The 12,743-nt window shown below is 38.1% G+C and overlaps 1 protein-coding gene across 3 annotated transcripts in view; it reads right to left on the bottom strand.

Moving 5' to 3' along the window:
• LOC106679090 (glutamic acid-rich protein) overlaps positions 1-11,188 on the bottom strand; it is a 26,419-nt gene extending 15,231 nt beyond the window's left edge. The window contains exons 1-5 of one of the 3 annotated variants that reach the window (XM_067051837.1): positions 11,121-11,188; positions 8,648-8,723; positions 8,275-8,426; positions 8,097-8,198; positions 115-207 (exon numbers count right to left, since the gene is read on the bottom strand). In XM_067051837.1, coding sequence (XP_066907938.1) covers positions 115-207; positions 8,097-8,198; positions 8,275-8,426; positions 8,648-8,656 — 356 coding nt within the window. In that variant the 5' untranslated portion in view covers positions 8,657-8,723; positions 11,121-11,188. Of the gene's footprint in view, positions 1-114; positions 208-8,096; positions 8,199-8,274; positions 8,427-8,647; positions 8,724-8,912; positions 9,338-9,757; positions 9,866-11,120 lie in introns of those variants that run through there. The other 2 variants (XM_067051836.1, XM_067051838.1) reach the window with 2 other exon arrangements.
• Positions 11,189-12,743: the final 1,555 nt, after the last annotated feature.

The following is a 12,743-nucleotide window of genomic DNA, read 5'->3' as shown; positions in this document are numbered from 1 at the left end:
TAATTCACTTTTATTTTTTTTAGAGGGTTCGAAAAAAAAAACTATATATAAAAATTATATTAAATTAGAAATAAAATAAACCTATAATAGAATATATTTAACTAAGTTACTTACTAATCAAACAATCCAAATTCATCAACCATCATTTCTCTTGATCCTGTATGTGGTATCACCTTTGCCACCTTTGTTAAGAATTCACGGGCATACCTGAAAAAAATTTATTATAATTTGGGCCCTTGAAAAAGATCATTATAATAAATGTAAAGTTTTGATACGATAATCCATTTTATATCATATGCAATTATAAAACCAGAAAGGTGACATAAATTTCATGCCAGTGGAACAATATGAACATATAAAGAATTTCTTGTGAATCAGCAACTGAACTTTTAGTTTTTCATTTATTGTAAAACTCTATTTTGGACATAAATCTAAGCAATTCAACGGTCTTCAATCGACAAATCTGACGTATAAGATTATAACAATTTAATTTAATGATTAGAACGGGAATAGGAGGGTATGAGACCAATTATATTAAATAAATAAAAGTTGAATGAGTACATGAAAAAAGAACATTAATAATGAACAATAGCAAATATTAACAGTGATGAGTGCTGACAATAGTTCAGACAAGGAGAACAAAACCAAAGAGAGAAAAAAAAAATTAATATAAAAGAAAACAGAAATTAAATAGGAATAAGTATAAAATAGAAAAGAGAGTAGAATAGAACAGAAATAGTCATGATGTTTGAGTTAATTATGCTTGATAAGGTTTAGGAAATGTATGTAAGAGAGATACCGGTATTTATCAACTATATGGTTAACAGGCTATTCTTCAAGATTTATAAGGAGAGACTCGGTTTCGAGGTGATTTTATGGTGGGAAAATGCAGCATGAATAAACGCTTTGTTGAAGTATGGTGTATAGTTATGTGCCAGTGTTCGTAGATTAACGGTCGCTTAGTGATCCGATCTAGTGACGTCATCGTCAAGTCATTTGTACCGTTAAAGGGCTTTGTTCAAAGTGTATATCTATTGTTCTTGCTCTTCTGACCTCAGGAAAGTGTGGATTAACACACATCAGGTACATTTTTATTATTAATTATGTACAAACAAACAGTGAAATAGTGCCGCACTATTTTTTTTTCTACTCTTCTATTTTATTTATTTATACAATAACAATATATAACAGATATATGTCTATGCACAATATTTACAAATTATTTTCCTATTTTTACCCGTGGGTACTATTACGATAGGGTAAGGGATTGATAGGGAGCTATTGTTATGGCACCTTGTGCCCTAATTTATTATTTTTATTTACTGAGTGGGGAGGGACCACTCTGTTGGCTTCTATATTTTATTAAATTCAGGATACAGAGCCAGAATCCCTTCCCTCGGCGAGCACGTCAACCAAGGGGACAGGTCTTGCTTGTTGGAGGTGCGATTTCTCGAAACGGCGGATTGGCATAGGCTTTCAGCCCACCAAAGAATTAGATGTGCCTACGGCCTATGAATTCCAGCACAGATGGAGGATGGAGCTCCTCACGTATTACGCTGCTCCTGGCCTTTTGGACTGATATTCCTCTGACTATTCGCCGAAGGAGGGAATTCGGGAAACTCTGCAGTTAGGACAACGTAGTTTTGTAGAGGTGCCTCCTACCACGTTGTTATAAACTTATTAGACATTTAGGCTGTGCGTAAACTCTTAATCAGTGATTCAGCTGTGCTTCTCTTAGCCAGTTGTAATTAACCATTTATTCCCAGACGTTATTTAATCAGTGCGCTATAATCTCCCGATCGATACAGATCTTGAATCTGACATCGAAATGATGCTGTAAAATTAAAGTTAGTAACAAAAAAAATAGAAGGTGTCTTCTCCTCTAACACGAGCGAAGGCGGGAGCGCAAGGCTTGAAGGAGCTATCAAACCTTAAGGACCTGCCACGAAGGAAGAAAAATGAGAAAAATCGTTTAAGCCCGAATAAATATGATGTGTTGGTTAACCAACTGAAGCCGGCACTTCTGATTCTCAAAAAAAAACAACAGAGACTCCTACAAAGAAATCCCATACATCACCGCCAGTCATTGTGGATAGCAATCACACTATCCCTAGGATAGGTGGTAATTAAGGAGGTAAATTTCCTTTCAAAACTTTAAATTAAAAAAAATTCTACTTTGAAAAACAATAGGGGGTGTCTGGATTTTTCTAGAGACACTAGACGAACGAGACAGTAACAAAAGGGCTTATGAACTTAAAAGTTGGCCATCTCCCTCAGAAGGGAAAAAGTCAGAACAAATATATTATTAAAAATCTTGACATCTCCATTCCCACAGAAGATGTCAAGTCCGCATTCCAGCATTTATCCTCCATCGATATAAGAAGGCTAGATACATATAATATTGATAATAATAGTTCAGTGCCAGTGTCCGAAGTGTTACGGTCGCTTTGTGTTCCGAGCTGGTGACGTCATTGGAACGTCATCCTAACATCCTTTTTGAGAACCAATGCCTTTGTTTTCAGTGACATTCTGTGATTTCTTGTGTTTTTGGTGCTCCTGAACCAGCCGGAATAGCCCTTCCCTATTCCTAGTAAGCTCAAGGCAAACATATGCCATTATCGATGACACCGCCTTCAGCGGACTCTGCAGCCTATCATATAATGCCATACTGGCAAAACAAGATGCTTTATTTTGCCATCATATATACATCCATTTCTCATTTGTATATATCTAATTGTTTGTTTTATTCTGTAGTCTGTAGGAGATCAGAAAAAAACACATAGACCTAGTTGTTCAATTGTAGCTCGGCCGTGCTCTCCGAGCCAGCTGTGCCTAAATTGTTACTTTAATTAAAGTACATACTAATATTAATTACTAGTGCGCGATGGCTCAATCCTTAGGGCCAACTCAGGCCGCAAATCTACCGCCAGACTCCGACGACGAAACTGGGTTTACTAAGATAGCCAGTATATCATAAGTATCCCTCCCTCAGACGCGATCGATAGCAGGCCAAAATCCACCAGACAAGACCGAAATTAAACCATACAGCAAAAAGAAACAAAAGAAACAGACGTGTCAGGAAAGGAATAATAATTTTGCTCATCCAAATTCATTCGACGCGCTGAAAAATCTTCCAACTGAGGCGGGAACCGAGACCTCTCCACAAAAATCTCCCCAACTACCTCCGGTTGTCGTGGCAAGACAGCAAATCCCTGCGGTGAGGCTATACCTGGCTCATCTACATATAAATAAATACCTGGTGCGTAAAACCGGAGGGAGTGTTCAGATTTTCCTAGAGTCCGTAGCGGATCGAGACGCTGTTGTGACTGGGCTCAAATCGCTACAAATAGGCCATCACACCTATGCCCAACGATAAGGAAAAACGCTGCAGCGTTATATCATTAAAAACATTGACATCTCCATGCCCTTGGAAGATCTCTAACACTTAGCCCCTATCGATATCAGGCGTCTCCACAAAAAAACAATGATGGGACGAAAGACCAAGGACCAATAGAATGGCGAGTGCAGCCACGGGTTACTTGTCATTGCTCCAGCCGTCCACAGCAGCACCTGCGTCAGAGCCCGTACCGGATTCTCCAGCTTCTCCTGACCCGGAACCAATATGAGCCCAGCAACCCCTCCGACCACCACCACCCGGCTCACTCGATCCACAGCTATTCATGATGACACAAATGAATCACATGTTAAGCGAACTCTTCCCGGCTCATGAGAGACATGCAGGCATTCGTGTCTGTTCTAAATTCTAAAGAAATTAAAAAAAAAAAAAGAAAAATCGCCATGAATTGATTTCGAGTTCTCAATTGTAATTCTGTGTCATTGCACCAAAACTAGAGGAGGTGGAAGCTCCTAGCGCTCTCCGAACCGACAGCAGCTGTCCTCACCGACACCAGAATACAGTGGCGACCGCCATATATCAGGAGCTATCACGTAGCCACCGATGACCTCCACGACCCACACCGGTGGTGTTCTCATAGCGGTGCGCCATGGCATCCGCTGGAATAAGATCCCGCCACCGCTGACCACCCAAGACGAGCGGATCAGTCATCTCACCGTCCTAATGCTGATGCACCAACCCACCTACATCACGGTATACCGGCGTCCAAGAGGGTCAGTACCAGAACTGCGGGAGCTTTTAGACACCTGTGGAGCAAGGACGAACCACTGGTTGGTGGGAGATTTCAAACCCCGACACACTCTATGGTATAATACCTCAGCGAACCTGGCGGGAAGACAGGTGGTGAAAACTGCCTTCAAGGTAGTTCATCCAGGAACGGGTATACTGAGGTACGCATCACCTGCGCGGAGTCGAACCCTCACGCGGGAGCAGAAGAAGAGACTGGCCACTACGCAACAACTGGCTCTGCTGAGGGTCACGAAGGCGTATAGTACGGTGTCGCATGAGGCGGTGCAGGTGCTGGCCGGAGCAATGCCCCTGGACCTCATCCTCAAGGAGGATGCTACGAAGTATGATGTGAAGAGGCAGGGGCTGGGAGTCCTAGCGGCGGGACTCCGGGAGAGGATCAGCGAGACCCCGAACCTATGGAAGAAGTTCCTGCGGAAAGAGTCGATTGAGGAGTGGAATGGACGGTGGTGGACAAGCGAAAAAGGTGCGACGCTGAGGAAATTCTTCCCCACCGTCCACTCAAGATTGAGAGCAGGTTGGGTCATCCCAGACTATTGGGTCTCGCAGATCCTGACAGAACACGGGAGATTCCGGGGAAAGCTGCAAAGCTTCAGAAAGAACATCAACACCCGGTGCCCGACGTGATGGGTCCCAGAAACAGCAGAGCATGTGGTATTGGATTGCACCGCTAGTCATCTTCATCTTCATCTCATGAAGATGAAGATGAAGATGACAGCGAAGAAGCAGTTTGAGACCAGGAGGGCTGGACTAGGCTGCGCACTAGAGGTGACAACCGGACGGATGCGGACCAGGCGTGTTGGACGTACCGGACAGATGCTGGTGGATAAGGTGTAGCCTCATCTTAAGGCACTCAACCGAGTGCTGGGCTGCACCATGTTTTTAATTTTAATTGTCCCCAAAAAATTAAATGGCTCCACCATTAAAAATAAAGATGTTTATTGGCAGCAGTGGCATGCGCAACGCACTACCACCACTGTTGCCGAACCCCGTATGGCAGCAATGCCAGGAAGGGGGAACCCCAAAAAAAAAAAGTTCATCCAGTAACTCATACTTTCCGCCATTTTGGAACGGGCTTCCAATCGACAATTGACTTCCAGCCTCCTGTTGACTAAGCACCCAAATCGTATCACAGATTGCTCCGTGTCTGATTTCACATCTTCCGATCACCGCCCTATGAAGTGCACGGGAGCAGCTCTGATCCGATATCTGAAAAGTTCAACTATCAGGAAGCCGACGGGAGCCGGTTCAAAGAAGAGGCTTGCCATAGGCTGAAGGATGTACCTACTCTGTAGAGGAAGTAGACAACTACATCGGCCACTTCACGTCAGCTGTCATAGAGTCTGCGCGCCAAGCCATCCCCACCTACCATCCTAGATCTCCCCACCTTCAGAAACCCCCACCCCACATCATGGCACTCATTGTCAGCCGGCGGAACCTGAAAAATTGGCATCACCGCTCCAGGGACCCGGCAGTCACGAAGGCTCTCAAATCAATCACCACCCAGATCAGGAATCTTCTGCGCCAGTGGAAGACTGTGATCTGGCATGATCGCCTAAGCTACACACAACGACTACAGGAAACTCACTAAGCCAGCAACCAAAAAGACCTCGGCCGTTCGACTTCATAACAGGGACCGCCTCATGACCCCCACTGAGCAAGCCGAGTCTTTGGCTGGGCACTACCAGCGAGATATTGAGTCGCGGACTGGGGCATTGCTCTCTATTCGAACCCAGGCCCGTGAGAATAACTATATGTTTGTCTCACCTAGACAACTGAAGGCCATCTTGAGACGATGTCATAGCAACTGGGCCCCTGGTCACGATGGAATACAGACTGTCCTGCTGAAACAATTACCGCGGAAGGGAATTGCTCAGCTCACCAACCTGTACAATTCGTGCTTGGGGCTGAGATACTTCCCCGAGAAATGGAAACATGCCATCCGGTTTCCACTCCTTAAGCCGAAGAAGACAGAATTCGATGCCGACCATTACAGGCCCATAAGTCTCCTGCCACATCTCGCTAAGGTATGCGAAAAGATCACCCTGAATTACCTTCGTGAATTCTATGATATCCTTTACGAGCAGACTGGTTTTATATTTCTATATGAATAAATTCGTATGTTTTAGAGGTTTGGAAAAAAAAAGTATGGTTGAGGGCTGGAGCGTGTTCAGATAATTTTGAGGCCAAAGATTTAGGGGTATTGATGTAAGATTAGTGTTGGAAAATGCAGGTTTTTGGGTAATTTTTAGTTTCCTCCATAAAATTAGGAGTAGAATATGGAATTCAGTAAATTGACCTCTGTATATTATCAAGGAAGCTGAGGATATAAGAAAGAGATCTGATTAATGCCTTCCAAAATAAATAGAGTTAAACTTTATTTCCTGATAGGCACGTAACTGAAACAATAATAATCTTAAAAGGTCAGATTTCTGAAGAAGCCCAAGAATTAAAAAGAAATAAAAAGAGGTTTAGAGAGTTGAGGTGACTCAGAAAAAATCTAGAATAAATTCAATAGCTGATTTAATAGTTTCACATCATAAAAAAATTAGAAACAACATTTTCTATTTTTCTTAGCTATTGAGTCTAATAAAACACCCAAAATAGGAAAGCGGTGACGAGACGCCCAATATTCTTGATTATTTGAGCTCAGAGTTGATAGTGAATTCTCAAAAAAGTTATTTATATTAAGTTAGAAAAATTTTCATTTCAGATCTCCTTTTATTTAATATTTTTAGTAATGTATTTATTTTATTTATTAATTGTTGTAATTAAACGGTTTTTAAGTTTTTATAATTATACTTATTTTATACTTATTATATACGTATTTTATAATTATACTCTTGTGCAATTATAAACTAATCTCATCATTGTAATCAATCATTACAAGTTGAAGAAATGTGAAATAATTGATTTAGTACAAAAAGAATTAGTTTTTAATAGTTTTAAGAAAGAATATTACATAATTTTTAATAGATCTCCTTTAATTTGTTTTATATGACAACCGGAGCACAAATAAATTTTTAATCCCGCATTATGAAAAGTTTTGGTATTTTTATCTTTCCGGAATGTCAAAATTACAAATTGTGGATTTGACAGTCAGAATAATTGAGGACGCATGTGTAGTACAGCATTCATTTTCCTACCATTCAATGTACAATGTATGCTTACTAAGTTCATTCACTGCTGCGTCAAACCTAATATATAATGATATGGTGTGAATGGATGAATGGTGTATTAATTGTTGATATTCATAGTTTATGTGTGTTCAAAGATCCGTGAATTTCAAACAACCTTTACTTATTTTTCTCGGAACAAAAAACTTACAAACCCAATATAAACGTTAACAATATACTTTAGCAGGGGAAATACTACGAACCAAAGGTAACATAAAAAACTGAAAAAGCTTTTTTAATTGGCTGTTGATATTGTACAATCTATATGTATGTATAAATAGTATATCCATAAGTACTTCATTTTCATGGGGTTTTCGCATATTTTGAAGTAGTTGAAGATAACTCTGTATGGTATCTTGAGGTAATTAGAGACGTCTAAGTAAAGACCAGAAAGGCTTACAGTTCTTAACGAATTGGACAAATACAAGATAGACCTTTCTGCAGCTAAAGAAATCCGGTGTACAGGAATTGATCTCATCGAAAACATATTGGTAAATATGCTTAATTTGGCATCCGAAAAATCAAACTTTTAATACTATATTTGCTAAGGTCTTTTGAAATTTCTTCAAGTGAATCCTTCATTATTCATATTTAATTCTTATATTAATTTTGATCTAATATTTCAGGTAAGAACCATGTAAATTTCATTTAATTTACAACCTGAATAAGCAATCTGAAGTACACATTTATGACTTATTATCATAAAAATAAAATATTGTCTTAACATAGTAAAAATAACACCAATTTATTTAGCTTACTCTTGCTCTGTGGGTAGAATCAACTTATCGCCTGAAGTTTGAGCAACCATTACGCATTTTGCTAGCTTACTCGGATCTCCAGGTTTCCCAGTTTGCAACGGCCTGCAGAAGACAAAAAAATTTAGAAAATACCATCAATTGCATTTTTTTTTAGACATTACGATACTTATGTTCTTACGGATCCAGCTGGAACCGTTCGGTCTTTGGGTAACTATACTTCCGCTCATGACATGGGAGGTATTTCAATGGCAATTTATCCCATTCACGGTCCTCAAAACCAAGCATACAGTCCTCAAGTTTGGTTTCCGGCCCAGTAATAGATTCTGTCGGCTAAAAATTAATTTCATATTACATTCATTAAACACCAAAATCAAAACCAGTATTATATTAATATAAAAAGTAATTATAAGTCATTTAAAACAATACAACATTGTGCTTTCTAAAATTTAACTTCCAGATATTCACAAACACACAGAATATATTTTTATACTCAAATTTTCAGCTAATGTTTCTCTTGCTTAGTTTTAGTGATTTTAATAAATCACACATACTTGCGCCATATTATTGAAATTTTCTCTTCTATCAGTTTTTAGTGTGTACTGAGTTTTTGTTTGTGGCTTCTGTTATCTAAAAATAAAAAGAAGATTTATGGACACAAATAAATATATAGGGATAATATTATGAGCATATTAGAAGATAATCGTACAAGAATTTTTTTAATAATTCACACCTTTGAGATATTTGCGGATTCCTTAATTATGAACTTAAAGATAAATTTTGGGCTCACAGTTAGTTAAATTCTACAGTTAGGCTTACCTAGGGATTGACCGTTATTCAATTTCTGTAAATGCGTTTTTTTTCGACCCCGGTATGAGAAGTGATAGAAATATAACAGTATACGTTCCGTTTCAACCGAAATACCGAACCAAGCAGACCAGCACAACTAACACTTGTCTAATGGTGGCTGACCTATAGTGCTTCTGTCATTCAGCGTGAACGAAACAGAGCAAGAATGAAAAAAATACCTGTACCTCACGGGTAATAGAACGGTAGTGAAAAGTAAAGAAAAATGGGCTTAGCAGCTGCATTTTCAGCTGTTTGCAGATACTGATCTAACAATATGTCACGTGATGAACGAATATATAAAGCCAAGGTTAAGATGAGTGGGACATGTGGCTCGGAGAAATTTATCAGAACGCGTCTACACATGGGAGGCCAAAAACCAGAGGGATAGACAGAATTAACGAGGATGCAAAAAAGCTTCGCGCGGCAAACTGTAAATCAGTAACTCAAAACAGCGTGGAGAAAGATCTACAAGGTCTGTATAACCGAAATAAAATATGAAACTAGTTCTCCAATATTCTAATGAGTTTTGTATTTTCAGCTCTGCAAAAAGGTATTCAAAAACTTCATTTTGAGGATGGAGTTTTCTAAACGCAATTTTTTCCTTTAATAAATAATGAATTTAAATTAAAAATCAATGTTCAATTAATTTAAACAACTTTCTTTTTTAAAATTTTCATTTTATTGATAATATTTTAAAGGCATTTCTTCACAATTTACTAGAAGTAATTATAGCTTAATTATTGAAACAAATTGTATAGAGATTTTGTGGTTAGATAAAATGAATTAAAGAATATAATAAAAAAAAATCGACTTACATGTATATTGTGTTATTATATTTTGTTTCTTGTGTGATGTTATGTAATTGTAATCATTTTGTCGACAATTTAATAACCAAGGCATGCAGATGTTAAGCATTTCCATATGTACAATACTACAAGTAGCTACTTATAGTTTATGAGATATTATGATTATAATAAGTGATTTGTCAATGTGAAAAAAAAAAATCAAAGATTATATAAACGCAAAGTAGGTTTACTTGTCATTTTAGACATTGTCAGTAAAGTAAGGGACTTTACGTTGGGATGGACTCGACGACCCTGTATCGGTAAGCCTGTAGTAGTCGACAGGGACTTAAGACCAGGAGAAACCAGGCGGGCGTGTAGGAAGAGGCACCCGAACACATGCGGACTAAGAGGGCTGGACCTACCAGACGAATGCCTCCTAGATGTAGCCCTATCTTTTGGAGCTCGACCATCGACGGCTACACGACGGTCGAATTTTTAGTGTCTCCCAAAATTAAATAATTTTCAGCCAATGAATAAAATTGTAAATAAAGAAAAGCTTAATAGCAACAGTGGCATCTGCAAGCCTTACGCATTGACCCACTGCTGCGCACCACCTATGCCAGCAAGGCCAAGCAGGAAAAAACAAATCAGTAAGAGATATGTTGTTTAAATATTAATTCTATTTAAAATGAAATTCCTAGGAATCTAGCCTGATTTTAACCTACTCTTCTTTAGTACACACATTGAATTCTAACATGAAAACTGTAGAGGTTCAGTGAAACACAACAATGAATTGAATAAACATTCATTACTGACTAACTTCATATTATATGTTAAATAAGTTTTACATAACATGATAAGAATATCGCTACGTGGTACACAAACACTACTATTATTCACCGGCCAATCTCACATAAAATACTGGTAGCTTTTGGGGCGTAATATAAGACGAATAAATCTATTTCGCAGCATGAAGCATGCGTAACACAGGTTTTGGGAAGAAAAAACCCATAACACGCATGCTCTGTACAGTTTCGGACAGTCAGAAAGACTTTCAAAACCGACCTATGCTTCAAAATCACACGTCAACAAATAACAAAAACAAAAACAAAAAACATTCCTATTAGGATTAGACCCAAAACTGAACTCTTATGATTTGTTTCCGTTTTCGGCGTGGAATTTTAGTGTTTCGTCGAATAACCTTTGGCCCACGAAAGTGCATTTTAACATTTAACTCCCTCCTCTTTATTCGATACCAAATCCTAGAAGTCTCTTATAATTCTAAACATGTTTTAAAAAATGATCTGTAGGTTTGTATATAAATAACAACTCTTTACAATCTTGATGAACATATATTAATATAAAATAATATAATAGCGATAATAATACTCACGACGATAACAATAATATTCACACGACTTTGACTGTCCTCTTCGATAACCATAATGGGCAGGTTTCCCAGCACTCAGTGTTGCCAGAGCACTCAGTGTTGCCAGCCCCATACATCTACTCCCTCCTTAGCGGTCAGTTCGACTTAGATCTGGACATAACGACGAGGAAGATGTACTAGGCGCCCTGATCTTGTAGTAGTAGGTTGTTTCACATCTAGGGGCGACTATTTGGCTGATAATGTCAAGATTGATTGCAATTTTCTGGTTTACATATTTTACCAAAACGGAAGTGGTCATAGCAATATTTTCCGCTAGGGTTGATCTAAATCTAGAACGAGACATTGATCATGAACGATGTTTTTATATTTCTGTTTCTAGAGCTGCTATTCGGTCACAAAGCTCTTAAGTAACTGAGGAATCAGATGGCTGTGATATCACATTAACTTAAGTAGGTGTACTCGACATTTCCCAGATTCTATCTCCAATCTTAGATAGTTTATCTAAATTTCCATCAGAGATTGAAAGTATTCCTCTAATTTGTGGTGGTAATTTATCAAACCAAAATGTTTTTAGCAATTTTTCACTAATGCCAGTGCCAGTGAGGGCTTTCATTTTTAACATAACTTGACTGGGTTTAATAATACCTAATTCAATTTCACTCACTAATTTTTCAAATTCTTCACTTTCTTTAAATATTTTTAGTAATCTAGTTTTGGCTAATGTATATTTATTAGGGTCTTTTGATGAAGCAATATCCCATATATTTTCTATCACTGTAAGATCTAATTGGGATACTAAATAATTAAATGTAGTGGTTTCAGCAGTTACACCAGACAAAATGTGTTATTATTTGAAGACCCAGAAATATTTTGAGCTGGCGTCTCTGAAAGACACTACCCTTTGATTTTTCTTCATCATTAACCATTTTAATTGATATAGTTGAAATAAAGACTTACGTAAAATTATGATAAACAAACGTTCCACAAACACAATGTGATCGTCGGGTTCGACACAAACACAATGTGGTCATCAGGGTCACCAATGTAGGTTTGTACATAAATAACAACTCTTTACAATCTTGATGAACATATATTGATATAACATAATATAATAGCGCTACACAATAATATTCACACGACTTTGACCTTCTTCTTCGATAACCATACTGGGCAGGTTTCCCAGCACTCAGTGTTGCCAGCCCCCTACAGATCTTTTAATGAACCTGAGCTTTTAGATTTCAAATTTTTCACAAGGGATTTCTTTGTGCAGCTCAGTAAGCACGCTTGTCCTTTAAAGCAGTGAGATGATTCTTAGCTGATTTAAACATTTGTATTATGTATAAATGTTAGTATGAAATAAAAATAATAACGCCACATCGACACATAAAACGTATTCACATTGTTCCCTTGTTGTGTAGTTTAGTAATAAACTTTATTGCTCTTTAAAAAAACGACGAAATTTTCTACATTATAAAGTAACCACATAACATTAAGACACTGATCCACTACACATGTACAATCCAGTATGCCTCAGTCACTTCCCTCACCAAAGAGGTTTATTTCCATACACATGTTCACTTTTCTTTAATGATGATCTCGTTACAAGAGTAGTGAATTGGCTTCTTC

This window comes from Halyomorpha halys, unplaced genomic scaffold (genome assembly GCF_000696795.3).
Source record: "Halyomorpha halys isolate HHAL.00 unplaced genomic scaffold, Hhal_1.1 Scaffold177.1, whole genome shotgun sequence".
In the NCBI taxonomy this organism is placed as follows: Eukaryota; Metazoa; Arthropoda; class Insecta; order Hemiptera; family Pentatomidae; genus Halyomorpha; species Halyomorpha halys.
The sequence above is the reverse complement of the archived record's forward strand: the minus strand, read 5'-3'. Positions and strand labels throughout refer to the sequence as shown.